General features: G+C 48.9%; 1 protein-coding gene across 3 annotated transcripts in view; it reads right to left on the minus strand.

The window, feature by feature from the left end:
• Positions 1-13,842, minus strand: part of CSAD (cysteine sulfinic acid decarboxylase) — a 30,938-nt gene that overhangs the window by 10,675 nt on the left and 6,421 nt on the right. For 2 of the 3 annotated variants that reach the window (XM_045466639.1, XM_045466640.1), the window contains exons 2-8: positions 3,215-3,351; positions 2,827-2,953; positions 2,653-2,743; positions 2,188-2,294; positions 1,643-1,758; positions 1,077-1,156; positions 719-773 (exon numbers count right to left, since the gene is read on the minus strand). In XM_045466639.1, the coding sequence (XP_045322595.1) occupies positions 719-773; positions 1,077-1,156; positions 1,643-1,758; positions 2,188-2,294; positions 2,653-2,743; positions 2,827-2,953; positions 3,215-3,340 (702 nt within the window). In that variant the 5' untranslated portion in view covers positions 3,341-3,351. Of the gene's footprint in view, positions 1-718; positions 774-1,076; positions 1,157-1,642; positions 1,759-2,187; positions 2,295-2,652; positions 2,744-2,826; positions 2,954-3,214; positions 3,352-3,597; positions 5,446-13,842 lie in introns of those variants that run through there. The other variant, XM_045466638.1, reaches the window with a different exon arrangement.

Consider the following 13,842-nt stretch of genomic DNA (forward strand, 5'->3'; position numbering starts at 1 on the left):
CAAAATGCCCTCCAAGGTGGCTGCAGTGATTTACACGGGCCCCCAGTCAGCGGGGAGTGCTGGGGCCTCCACATTTCCCACTGCTCGGAGCTGGCACAAGCCTCACTGCTGGCCGCCACAGCTTCCTGGGCTTCTCCCTGCACAGAGCCTCCCAGCTCACAGAAACCTTCCATGCTGCACTTAGGTCCCCAGCATCTTGCTTCTGGTGCCACCCTGGAAACTCCACTCAGTGACTCAGGCCTGCTCCTGTCTCTTCGGGTCCAGTCCTGCCTATGGGTCTCGGCAAAGTACCTGAGAGCAGCACAGAGTGTCCTCGCTCCCACTGATCACTTTAGCCCATGGGGGAGATGGGCACCAAGGTCAAGAAGAGGAAAGAACAGGGGTGCCTGGGTGGCTTGGTCGGTTAAGTGTCCGACTTCGGCTCAGGTCATGATCTCACGGTCCGTGAGTTCGAGCCCTGCGTCGGGCTCTGTGCTGACAGCTCAGAGCCTGGAGCCTGTTTCAGATTCTGTGTCTCCCTCTCTCTCTGCCCCTCCCCTGTTCATGCTCTGTCTCTCTCTGTCTCAAAAATAAATAAACGTTAAAAAAAATTAAAAAAAAAAAAAAGAAGAAGAAGAGGAGGAAAGAACAGTGCCTTCAGTAGGGAGAGCCCAGAGAACCTTCCAAGAAAAGACCAAGGGGTTCTGCTCCACTGTCCCAGCGCCCCTTACTCACTCACCTCAGCCTCAGCCAGACTTATCTGCCTCTCCAGATCTTCAGGCATCATTTTCCCTCTGCAAAAGAAAACTGAGTGGGTAAAGAAGTATTGGGTTTTCTCAGCTAGGAGGCAGACCTGTTGAGAACAGGGTAATGTGGGGTTCACTATGCAGAGGCCACAATGTTGATCTTTCCCTAAGGGGAGTGAAAGGATCTCAGGGGACAGGGCTAGAGACACTGGTAGACAGAAGTGGCAATTCTGTAGGAACAGCGGGGAGAAAAGCCCACTTGGGGCATGGGCCTGAGCCCAGAACTTCTGGCAGCAGGAAGGTACACTGTGCCACGCTGGGTCTGAGCCATGTGAACGGAAGGACCTTCACCTCTCATCTGTCTTGACTATCCAGACACTGTCGGTGCCAAGTCCCAGAAAAGCAGCTCCCTTCTTAATGGAGTAATGACACTGTGGAGAAAGGCAGAGGGCGGATTAGGCTGGGGGCAAGAGGGCAGGGAGGATGGGGAAGGGAGAGACTGGTAAATGTGCGAGCCCCAGTAGATGAGACCCCGTAGACTGGGGCTTCTCAAACGTTCCTGTGCCCACAGATCACCAGGGTGTCTGGTTCCAATGCAGATTCAGATTCAGTATGTCTGGGCTGGGGCCTGAGATCCGGCATTTTGGACAAGCTCCCAGGTGATCCTGATTCTGCTGGTCCACAGACCACACTCTGAGTAGAAAGGGTGTGGACTATGTCCGCTGCACTCACTGCCCCTTCGCTACTTTCAGACAGAAGGCAAGGTGAACGGAAGCCTTTACTCAGCCCCTTGATTGGAAGGGAGCACCTCTGCCTGGGGGCAGGCTGGCCCCAGAAGAGATGGGTCTGGGCAGGCTGACTCAGCTGGCTGAAGATTAGAATCAGGAGGCCCAGGGTAGGTCTGAACCTCTTCCCACCTCCTTTGATGTGAAGAGCACCAGGGGTGGCAGTCCCCGGAGGCCCCTCTGCTTGCAATCCGGGTAGCGCTGATAGCGGGCCAGGTTCATGGCATACATGTTGGAGATGGAGCCACCTGTCACGGGGAGAGTGGCAAGAGGGAGGAGCAGCGGGTCAAAACTGGAGCTTGCTGCCCCCGACCTCTCCACCCAGGAGAACTGATCAAAGAAGCACGAGACACTGGCTCCCAGGGCTCTGCAAATGGCCTGCTGACAACACAGAACAGCCCCAGGATCCGCAGATCCCCCTGACTACTCCCCTCCACGTCCTGGGCTGACCCGGGACGGTGCCTCCCCTCCCCAGAGCAGGCACTGGAGTGCTGATCCCATGGACTGTTTGGCAAACATGAGGATACAGAGGACTGGGCAGCTTCTCTCTGGTTTGGCCCAAGCCCAGCTGGAGAGGAAACAAGGAGGAGTCACCCCTCCCTGCACAGAGCATGAGAATAGTGGGAGAGGAGGAACCCTCAAAAAGGCCAGAGAGAGGCTTCCTCCTTCTCACATACCAGGGCAGAAGACCCCATCCCCAGAGCTCCAGCCCACCAGGGCCCGGAGTTTCTTCAGCACCTCTTCTTCCATGAGTACGAACACCGGGGCAATTTCATAAGTGTACCTGCCAGGAGAGGGAGGGATGAGAAGGGAAAAGAGGAGGGAGGGCTGGCCAGGTCAGACTCTCAGAGGAGTAGAAAAAGGAGGTGGAGACACTGAGTGAGGAAAGGTCCAAAGGGAGGAATGAGCTGGTGACAAAGAGCCAGAGAAGCAAGAATGAGGAAAAAGTGGGGTCAGGAGGCATGCGAAAGCTGGGAGAAAGGGAGCCCAAAGGGTACAAGGAGAAAAACTGCCAGTAGAGATGCCAGGAAACAGGGGGCAGGGGGTGGGGAGCAAAACCATTCTCCTCCTTCCCCCAGGGCTATGTCTCCCCGAAACCCAATCCTTTGGAGGGTGGCGGAAGCGGCCTTGGGAAGACTCACTGGCTGGTGTTGAGGCTCTCAGTGATAACGCGCCCGGCCAAAGAGTGGGGATCCAACCCTGAGAAGAGCTGGTTGAAGAAGTGCGGGTGACCTGGACAAAGTGGGGCGGGGAGCTCAGGCTGGAGTTGCTGGGGCGAACTCCGGCCACTCCTCCCGCCACGACCCAGGACCCACAGGTCTTCACGCTATAGCGGATCACTGCCCGGCACCGCGCCAGGATCTGCTCTGGTGCCTCGCCCTGGCTGCGCAACTCCAGATCCAGAAGCCGCTTCAGCTCCTCTGGCTCCTTCCACTCGCAGACCTAGCAAGAGAAGCAGGGGATTCTGGGGGCCCGTGGACACTCCACCGACTGGCTGCCCGAGCCACATCTCAACTTGCGCTGAAAACGAGTTAGAAATATTTCCAAAGCAACTCATGAACCAGGGTAAAGACGGTGTGACCCAGGATAGAATCCCTGAGGCACCCAGTGAGACAGTGATGAATTCTGGGGAGAAGCCTGGTGGGAGGAGGACAGTTCTGAGCCAGGTGTGGTGCGCGGCAGGAGGAGGGGGAAAGGACCCACCTTCTCCGAAGCACTGGTCCCTTTCCGAATGACCTCATCCACCACAATCCCAAACACATCCTGGAGCAAGGCTTCGGCAGCTACCGGGTCCCCATCAAGGGAGAAGAGTGGTTTCGAGTCAGCCATCAGGATAAAATCTGTGAGCAAAGCAGGAGTTATTCCCTACTCAGCCTGTGTACTCCACCTGGAACTGACCAGCAAGAATCCCAACCCCCATAACAGGCCTATGGCCCGAGTCCTGCAGCCCAGTCCCAGCCTTCACTGTACAGACAAGGGCAAGTGAGGGCCCAGGGAGAAAGTCAGTAACAACAGCAGGAAAGTTAGTGGTGAGCAGGTGGAAACTCGTGGCCACTGCCCACGCAAGGCAAAGATGAGAGGCGTACCTTTCCACTCAGGTCTCCGTTCAAGTGAGCCAGAGGCAGGGCACACAACTAACTTTGAGAGTGTTAGGACCAGGACAGCAGAGGGGGTGACGTATAGGCAGCAGTCACATGACCATGAGATCACTCTCATGACCCTTGCCCCTAAGAGAACTTATAGATTTGGGACAGGGACAGCGGGTTAAGTCCCTGAATAATCATTAGCTAACATGAAGAAGGGGGAGATGAGATGAAAGGCAAAAACATTAACATCAGGGTTAAGAGAACAGCCAGCAGGACTAGAGAATGAGAGGGCTGAAGTGGGACCTGGCTGCGACCACCACGACCACAGGGAGGACGTGGGGAATGTTCAGCAGGGAGATGAGGGCAGCCGGGGGGGGGGGGCAGGAAACCGCCGCAGGTGACCCTGGAGACCGAGGGGGAGGAGGCCTGAGAGAGAGAGACAGGTGGAGGTGAAATGGTTTATCTCTTTGCATCCCAACCCCCAGAGGCTTTTCAGACCCATCCTGATTTCCAAAGTCCTCTCCTAGAGCGGGAAGAAAAAGGGGTTATGTTGAGGAAGCATTTTGTTAAACAAGTGTCATCCTGTGCCCTGCAGGCTGAGAGTGCTCAATACACAGAGAGCAGTTGTTTGAAGTGAGCACCAACTGTGTTCAAGACAGGGTGCTGGGGACTGAGAAAGTCCCCCTGTCTGCTGGGAGGACACAGATGCACCTGCAACAGTCACAGCCCAGGGCAGGCTGGATGTGGCCCCCAAGGGCTATTGAGGAAAAGAGGAGATGGGTGGAGGCTGAAGGCTGGGGAAGATGTGTAGTGGGACTGGGGCTGAATCTTGAAAGTGGGCAGGAGAAATGGGATTGGCGAAAGTGGGGGGTGGGGGTGGGGAGAGGCATTCGGGGACAGGGGGCTGCCACGAGCTAACATGGGAAAAGAGTATGGAAGGTCAGTGAAGGCGCCAGGCTGGCTGGAGGGAGGTCTGCAAAGATGATATGGGAGCAAAGGCAAGGTGGGCAGGCTGCATGATTATGGGGAGGCTTGAGTGCCACCTAGGCCCAAGGATCTGGATTTTATCCTGCAGAAAACAGGAGGCCATTGAAAGACTCTGTGGCATGGAATAATGTGATGAAAGTGACGCTCAGAAGACCAGTATATGGCACAGGGTTGCAGAATTAACAGGGCGTTGCTGTAAACCAGGCAAGAAGTGATCCACATTTGAATAAGGATGGCGTGGGTAGGAAAGGATAGAGGAATGAGGAGGTCAGCCCAAAGTTCTGATGAACTGCTAGAACAGAAAGCAGGTTCAAGAGTCCCAGGGTACAGCTAAAGCCTTGTGATGGGCTCCATTCCCCATGGGAGAGAATGTTCGGAGAGATGGTCAAGGAGAGAGGGGAAATCCAAGGCTTAGGAACCCTCGCCCCAAATGAGGGGGCGAGAGGATCCAGGAAACATGAAGAGGAACCTTCCTCAAAGTGGGCTGCTCTGATATAATCTGTCAACAGCTGCTGGAACCCCGCACTAGTTGAAAACACAGGTTCAAGGGACCGTAGTGGTCCCACCCTTAAACTTTCCCTCAGCAGACTGGGTTTGGGGAAAATAGGAGAGCTGACCCAGGCCTTGCGAATGAAAGAGTCAATCCTTCATCAATGTCACTTTAGCTCTCCTGACAGGTGGCAGCTGTGGGGTGTTTGGGTGGAGAGACTTGAGGGAGAGAAGCAGAGAAAGACAGCACTTACTACATGCCACACTCTGTACTTTATATGTATTATCATCATCTTTGCAACTGTTTAGGGTACGTTTATTACCCACATTTAAATTTTTTTTAATGTTTATTTTTGAGAGGGGGGTAGGGACAGAGAGAGAGAAGGAGACACAGAATCCGAAGCAGGCTTCAGGCTCTGAGCTGTCAACACAGAGCCCGACACAGGGCTCGAACCCACAAGCAGTGAGATCATGGCCTGAGCCAAAATCAGACCCTTGACCAAATGGGACACCCAGGTGCCCCTATTACCAACATTTAAAGGTGAGGAAGAGGTACCTCTAAGATTCCAGAGGTACTATGTATATCACTTGTTGAGATCACGCAGCCGGCATGTGGCCAAGCTGGGTCTGAACCCACGTGTGTCAGGCTCTGAGGCCCCTGCTCCTAACCATTATGCTCGATTGCCTCTCACGCGGCTCTCTCGGGCACTGAGTTTGCTGTGGTGCAAAGACCACTGGGCCAGAAGTGAGAATGCTTCAGGGCCTCAGTTTCTGTAAAATAAGGGGTTTTCAAGAGAGAACCCCCAAGGCATCTACTGGTGTTCACAGGAGCTCAGTGTGGGTAGAAAACAGGTTGCCAGGTTTGTAAGGAGGGAACAGCTGGTGAGCAACGAGAGACCCCTGCCAGGAGGGAGGCTTTTCCCAAAGCTCGGAAGAGAGGGTCTACAGGGAAGACTGTGTGTGGCCGCCTTCCCAGCACCTGCTTTACCCATTCCACCTCAGTCATGGCTCAGAAATGAAAACTGGGGGCGCCTGGGTGGCACAGTCGGTTAAGCGTCCGACTTCAGCCAGGTCACGATCTCGCGGTCCGGGAGTTCGAGCCCCGCGTCGGGCTCTGGGCTGATGGCTCAGAGCCTGGAGCCTGTTTCCGATTCTGTGTCTCCCTCTCTCTCTGCCCCTCCCCTGTTCATGCTCTGTCTCTCTCTGTCCCAAAAATAAATAAACGTTGAAAAAAAAATTTTTTTTAAATAAAAAAAGAAATGAAAACTGGAGGTGAGGGCTCTAGCACTCCCAGTTTCCTCCAGGGATAAACGGGGAGATGAGACATCACTACCCTTGTTCCCCATACGCAATCCTGCCCTGGGAACCTTAGAGAGGGAAGGGCCCCTGCCTGCAAAGAGTTTTTCTTTTTAAAAGGAAGAAGGACAAAAGCAAAGAAACATGAATGGAGTTAGGAATAGGGCCTTAGCCCCTAGCTGAGAAGATGGTGGTAGGAACAAGTAGCGTTTGTTAAAAAATTCACAAGTTTCTTCCAATTTCATGGGATCTCTAGTCCATCGACTCCTCTAACCATCAACTCCCACACCTGTATTCCTTTCACTTTTGCAACCCAGATTGTATGTTCTGTCGTTTCAACCACTCTTTGTACAAAATCCTCAACTCCCCGGCCCTTTGGCGCTTCCACCAAATCCACCCGGTGAAACCCCAATCCAATTGGCCAGTCCTTCTCTTACCAAATCCACCAGGACTACTGGATTCTGCTAGTAAAAGCCACCCAACCATTCAAATCGACATCGCTACAAATTCATGGTCTCCGTGCTCATTCCAATTAAACACAGAAGGTTAAACACCTACCGTTTACCACTCTTCCTTCCTGAAACTGCTAAAATTGCATCAGTGAAATTTTAAAGCCGGGAGAATAAAGCAAATGAGAAGAGAGACAAGAGGTGAGAGATGTCATTAATCATAGATGATAGAAAGCAGATGAGAAGTGGTAACTGGTTTAGCAAATGGCAGAAAGTCAAACCAGTGTGTCCGCAGAAGGCCATGCCAATGGGAAACGAGCTGGTTCTTGGGGCAGAACCCCAGAAGGGCTCAGGAATTAAAAACACTAGCCATGGGGCGCCTGGGTGGCGCAGTCGGTTAGGCGTCCGACTTCAGCCAGGTCACGATCTCGCGGTCCGTGAGTTCGAGCCCCGCGTCGGGCTCTGGGCTGATGGCTCAGAGCCTGGAGTCTGTTTCCGATTCTGTGTCTCCCTCTCTCTCTGCCCCTCCCCTGTTCATGCTCTGTCTCTCTCTGTCCCAAAAATAAATAAACGTTGAAAAAAAAATTTAAAAAAATAAAATAAAAAAAAATAAAATAAAAAAAACACCAGCCATCTTGGAAGGCAGGAAGGAGTTGTGTAAGTTTGTGTAACGAACAGTTAAACCCGCACTCTCCTGCCCCAACCTGTTCAGCCGGGAAACTCTCCTTCTTTCCCCCTACTTCCAAAGAAAGCAAGAGATTTGTTTTCTAGAGAAAATGAAACAGGTAGGGTGGGACTTAGGGAGGCCAGGGAAGCACAGCAGGTGAGTATGAGGCATTGCACTGAGTGGAGGAGGGTGAGAAGGAAGTGACTATCACATCAGCTCCTTTCTTCTAACCAGCATTCAGAACCAGTGGCCAGGGGTGAGCCTTCTAGGGCCAGGAGACTAGAGGATTCCTCTCCAGAGAAACTGACCTTGACAGCCCCAGAGAAAAGACCTCCTGACGCTCTTATCTCAGTCTTCACCTGATCACCCAGTCAGTGGTGCCCACAAGTCAATATGGCCTACCCATGCACTTGGGCCTTCTAATATGCCTGAGTGCCTCCCTCTTCGATGGGAGCGGCCAGCCAGCGAGAGTTACCAGACCCTTGAGAAAAGCCCCTAACCTGAACCACAGACGTAAAAAGACAAACTGAAAAAAGGCATTTGGTGGAAGAAGAGAAATGCAGGGAGAAGAAAGCCTCAAAATTTCAAGAAGATATTGCATTCATTAAAAAATAGGTCGCCCTCAAAAAGGAATACTCAGAGAACATGAAGAAGCTCTAGGATTTTAAAAAAATGACAACCGAAATGAAAAATTAGAAATAAAAGGAAGCCAAGAAAATCACACAGAAAGATAAAAATATAAAGAGATGGATAAAGAAAAGAACTTTAGATCAATCCAGAAGGCCCAATAGTCGAGTAATAAAAGTTTCAGAAATAGACGGGGGGAGAAAAGGAGGAAGGAAATCAAAGACATCTGTAAAGAACACAAAGATAGATTAAATTTTTTTTTTTACATTTATTTATTTTTGAGAAAGAAAGTGAGACAAAGCATGAGCAGGGGAGGGATAGAGAGACAGAAGGAGACACAGAAGCTGAAGCAGGCTCCAGGCTCTGAGCAAGTGGTCAGCACAGAGCCTGATGCGGGGCACGAACCCACGAACTGTGAGATCATGACCTGAGTTGAAGTCAGATGCTCAACCGACTGAGCCACCCAGGCGCCCCAGAATAGAAAGATAGATTAAAAGAATCCACTGAATGACCAAAACAAAGACAGATTATAATATTATTTTAGAACAATGGGGGATCTGAAGACTTCCAGAGATAAAACAAAACAAATACACCAAAACCAGGTCATAGACAAAAGACAGGAGAATCAGACCAAATCAAATACCTCCAACACAGGAGAGAGGTGAAGGGAATCCCAGGGACTGTAATGAAGGCAGTAACCATATTCAGAGGATAAAAGCACTCAGTTTTGTGTTATCTGCCCTCTGGATACCTCCCCCCCTCCCCACCGCCTCCAACTTCCTCCTTCTCTTCCTCCCTTCCTTCTTTCAGTATTTGTTCAGTATCTAGTACGTACCAAGCACTTTGGTGGCCGCTAGAGGTAAAATATAGAGCAAAAGACCATAGCCCTAGGGGAACCTGGCTGGCTCAGTCAGTGAGTTCAAGCCCCATGTTGGGCATAGTGCTTACTTAATTAAAAGGGTGGGGGATGGAAATGCCATAGCTCTGTCATGAAGCTCACAGTCTAAGCAAGGTCACTGGTGAGCCAACTCTCATGCACAGAGGTGGTTTTGTTTGGCTTGTATAGTATGTTTTGTTTGTTTGTTTACATAATCTCTAGGCCCAATGTGGGGCTCAAATTCACGACCCCAAGATCAAGAGCCACATGCTCTGCCAACTGAGCCAGCGAGGTGCCCCTGTTTTAAAACTTTGAAAAGTGATTGACAATACTATAACTTCCAGCTCCTCGTGAAAAAAATCAGAAGGCCTGGCAATCATCTATAGTTGGAGTTGACCCTTTATTATTATTGCACTTTTGCATTCATTATGCTTTCTTTCCGATTTTTATTTTTGAGTAAGCACTATATTCAGGTAGTTCAAAAATCAAAATATATAAAAAATATTAATAGTGAAAAGTCTAATTCCCAACCATTCCATGTGCCCCATTCCCCCTTCCGCTCCCACAGGTAACCATTTTTAATAGTTTCTTGGGTAATCTTTCAGAGTTTTTACTGTAAATACTAACAAATGTGACTATGTATTCTTACTTTCTCTCTTTTCACACAAATGATAGCATATAATCACTGATTTGTATCTTGTTTTCTTTCAGTTAACAATATATAGGTGACTTTTTATCAGCATATATAGAACTTCTGTATTCTTTTTTTAAGTTTATTTATTTTGAGAGAGAGAGAGAGAGAGTGCAAGTGGGGGAGGGGTGGAGAGAGTGATAGGGAGAGAGAGAAGATCTCAAGCAGGCTCTGCACTGTCAGTGCAAGCCCAATGCAGGGCTCAAACTCTCATATCGTGAGATCATGACCTGAGCCAAAGTCGGATGCTTAACCGACTGAGCCACCCAGGCGCCCTATTCTTTTTTAAACAGAACAGCTTTATTGAGATATAATTTACATGTCACAAAACAAACCCCTTTACATTGTGCATTTCAGTGGTGTTTTTTATACATACGGTAACAAAATTGTGCAGCCACCATCACTAATTCTAGAACATTTTCATCACCCCAAAAAGAAACTCATCAGTGGTCACTCCTCCTTCTCCATTTCCCACCCCCTTATACCTCCAGCCACCACTAACCTATTTTCTGCCTCTACACATTTGCTTATTCCAGACATTTCATATAAATAGACGCATACAATATATGATCTTCTGTGACTGGCTTCTGTTACTGAACATAATGTTTTCAAGGTTCGTTCATTTTTGTAGCACATAGCGGCTACATATCGGAACTTCATTCCCTTTTACAGCCAAATAATCCATCACATGGATATACCACGTTTTATTTATCTATTCACCAACTTACAGACCTTTGGGTTGTGTCTACTTTTTGGCTATTGTGAACAGCGCTGCTGTGAACATAAATGTACAGGTTTTTGTGTGGGCACATGTTTTCAATTCTCCTGGGTACGTAGCTGGTAGTGGAATCGCTGGGTCGTATAGTAACTCTGGGTTTCACTTTTTGAGGAACTACCAAACTGCGTTCCAAAGTGCCAGAACCATCCTACATTCCCATCAGTATTGGACAAGGGTTCCAATTTCTCCAAATCCTTGTCAGACTTACTATTATCTCTTTTATTTATTTATTTATTTATTTATTTATTTATTTATTTTTAATTTTTTTAAGGTTTATTCATTTCTCAGAGACAGAGACACAGAGGGTGAGTGGGGGAGGGGCAGAGAGAGAGAGGGAGACACAGAATCTGAAACAGGCTTCAGGCTCTGAGCTGTCAGCACAGATCCTGATGCGGGGCTTGAACTCGTGGACCACGGGACCATGACCTGAGCCGAAGTCGGACGCCCAACTGACTGAGCCACCCAGGTGCCCCTATTATCTCTTTTATTACAGCCATCTGCATTTGTTGTTTTGATAAGGATTGCCAACTTCCGGAGGGTACCAGTATACGAAAGTGCCCGTGATCTTAGCCTCGGTGGCAGAGTATGCCTATCAAACTTCTGAATCTTTTTAATTTGAGTACAATATATCTTAGAATGGTTTCATTTTAGTTGAACATCTGCATTAGTCAATTTTGCTGTGGTAACTAACGGCTTCAAAATCCCACGGGCTTGCAACAACAGTTTATTTCTCTTTCATGGTTTACATTGGTGGTGGGGTTGGCTCTAGTCCTGACCCACGTGCCTTTATTCCACGACCCAGGATGAAGGAACAGCCCCTATCTGGGACACGATGTTCTCATGGCAGAAGGAAAGGAATAAAAGGCAGAGAAAACCATGCAACGACTCTTAAAAATTCTGCTCATACCTGGCATATGGCACATCCGCTCATATCCCATTGACCAAGGCAAACCCCAGGGCAGCGGGGTGAGGATGTATGTTCCTCTCACAGGGGGGTGCTGCAAAGCTCACGGCGATGGGTGAAGATGTAATCTCTCATCACAAGGTCATGAGACATAGGCCCTTAAAATTTTGCATTCTGTTTCACCTCAGTCCACACCAGCCCACCTCACTCATCTACATTACCTGCCTGGCCCTATAGATATCCAAGTTGAAACCACTGGTCTAAACGCTTCCTCTCCTTTTCCCTCAAGGATACCCTCTCGGTTATCCCCTCATTTCTTCAACTCTCCTTCCTACTACTTCTTTCTCACAGCATTTTAAATAGCTTAAACCAAGGGGCGCCTGGGTGGCTCAGTGGGTTAAGTGTCTGACTTCGGCTCAGGTCATGATCGCATGGTTCATGGGTTCAAGCCCCCGCGTCAGGCCCTGTGCTGACAGCTCGGAGCCTGGAGCCTGCTTCGGATTCTGTGTCTCCCTCTCTCTCTGCCCCTCCCCCACTCGTGCTATCTCAAAAATAAACATTAAAAAATAAATAAATAAATAGTTTAAACCTCACACATTCCCACTCCAGCTGCCCCCTACCTTCCTAAAAGGGCTGTCCCCACTCCATCTTCATTTTCTCTCCTCTCACGCTTTCCTCAGCCCACCACGTAGCTTCCACCTTCAAAGCCACCAAGAACTTCCAAATCCAATGGGCACGTATCACCCTTATCCGAGCAACATTTTCTTTCACTGGCTCCATTGGATTACCACCAACTGTTTCTCAGTTCCCTTTGCATTTTCACCTTCCCCTGGCCCTCCCTGAAATGCTGGAGTCCCTCAGGGCTCTGTCCCAATGCTTCTTTTACCTGTAATCTGCACCACTCCCTAGACAACTGCATCTTTGCTTTGGGCTACCTCCTGGTAGCTCCTCCATTCCAGACCTCTCTCCTGAGTCCATGTCCAGGAAGCCGCCTGCCCAACTTAGAAGTCTCATGGGCACTTCATACTCAGTAGCTCCAAAACTGAACTCAACATCAGCCCTCTCAAATACACTCTTCTTAGGTGTCCTGGTTTGATGAATGGCAACCATCTTCCACTGGTTACTCAAATCTAGATTCTGACTGATCTCCTGCCTCCTCATCCTCGACTGATTTTTTTTTTCTTTTTCATTTAATCCTCAAGTATTGTCACATCTTTCTCTCATTCAAAAACATCAGTATCACAGTAAAACCTGGATAAAGCTTCACTTTTTTCCTATGGGCTATGTTGCAAAATTCCTTTCCTTAAAAAAAAACACTTTAAGGGGAAAATGGTGACTTTCTAGTGGAGAAACCTGGTGGACCACCTTACCCAAGATTCAAGGCAACATCACCAATAATGGGACAGACTGACATACCAGCCCTTCTGATGTGAGGTATTGAGAAGCATTCAACATCACTCATGCCACATTTCTGCCAAAATGCATAACCTGAATTTAATGGTGAGGAAACAGGCATATCTAAATTGAGTGTAATTCTACAAAATAACTAACTTGTTATTTTCTCTTTGTTTTCATGTTTTTATTTTTTTTTATTTTTTTTTTCAACGTTTATTTATTTTTGGGACAGAGAGAGACAGAGCATGAACGGGGGAGGGGCAGAGAGAGAGGGAGAGACAGAATCGGAAACAGGCTCCAGGCTCTGAGCCATCAGCCCAGAGCCTGACGTGGGGCTCGAACTCCCGGACCGCGAGATCGTGACCTGGCTGAAGTCGGACGCTTAACCGACTGTGCCACCCAGGCGCCCCTTCATGTTTTTATTTTTGAGAGAGACAGAACATGAGTAGGGGAGGGGCAGAGAGAGAGGGAGACCCAGAATCTGAAGCAGGCTCCAGGCTCTGAGCTGTCAGTACAGAGTCTGACATGGGGCTCGAACTCACGAACTGTGAGATCATGACCTGAGCCCAAGTCAGACGCTTAACTGACTGAGCCACCCAAGCACCCCAGTAACTTGTTATTTTCAAAAATGTCAACATCGTGAAAATCAAAGAAATATTGAGGAAATATTCCAGAAATAGAGACATTACAATCAAAAGGAATGTTTGAGGGGCACCTGGGCGGCTCAGTCGGTTATGCGGTTAAGTGTCTGACTCCTGATTTCAGTTCAGGTCATGATCTCTTGGTCATGAGATCAAGGGCCATGTCGGGCTTAGCACAGAGCTCCGAGCCTGCTTGGGATTCTCTCTCTCTCTCTGTCTCTCTCTCTCTCTCTCCTCTTCCCCCAATTCTACTCTCTCTTTTAAAAAAAAAAAAAAAAAAATTTAAAAAGGAATGTGTGAACTTAAATCGGCTCCTGGATAAGGAAGAACAAACCTGCCACAAAGACCATTATTGGAACAACTGGTGGAAACTAACTGTGCATGGCATCATAAATATTAGTATTTGGTCAGTGTTAAATTTCCTGAATTTGATCACTGAATTGT

This window comes from Leopardus geoffroyi, chromosome B4 (genome assembly GCF_018350155.1).
Source record: "Leopardus geoffroyi isolate Oge1 chromosome B4, O.geoffroyi_Oge1_pat1.0, whole genome shotgun sequence".
Lineage (NCBI taxonomy): Eukaryota > Metazoa > Chordata > Mammalia > Carnivora > Felidae > Leopardus > Leopardus geoffroyi.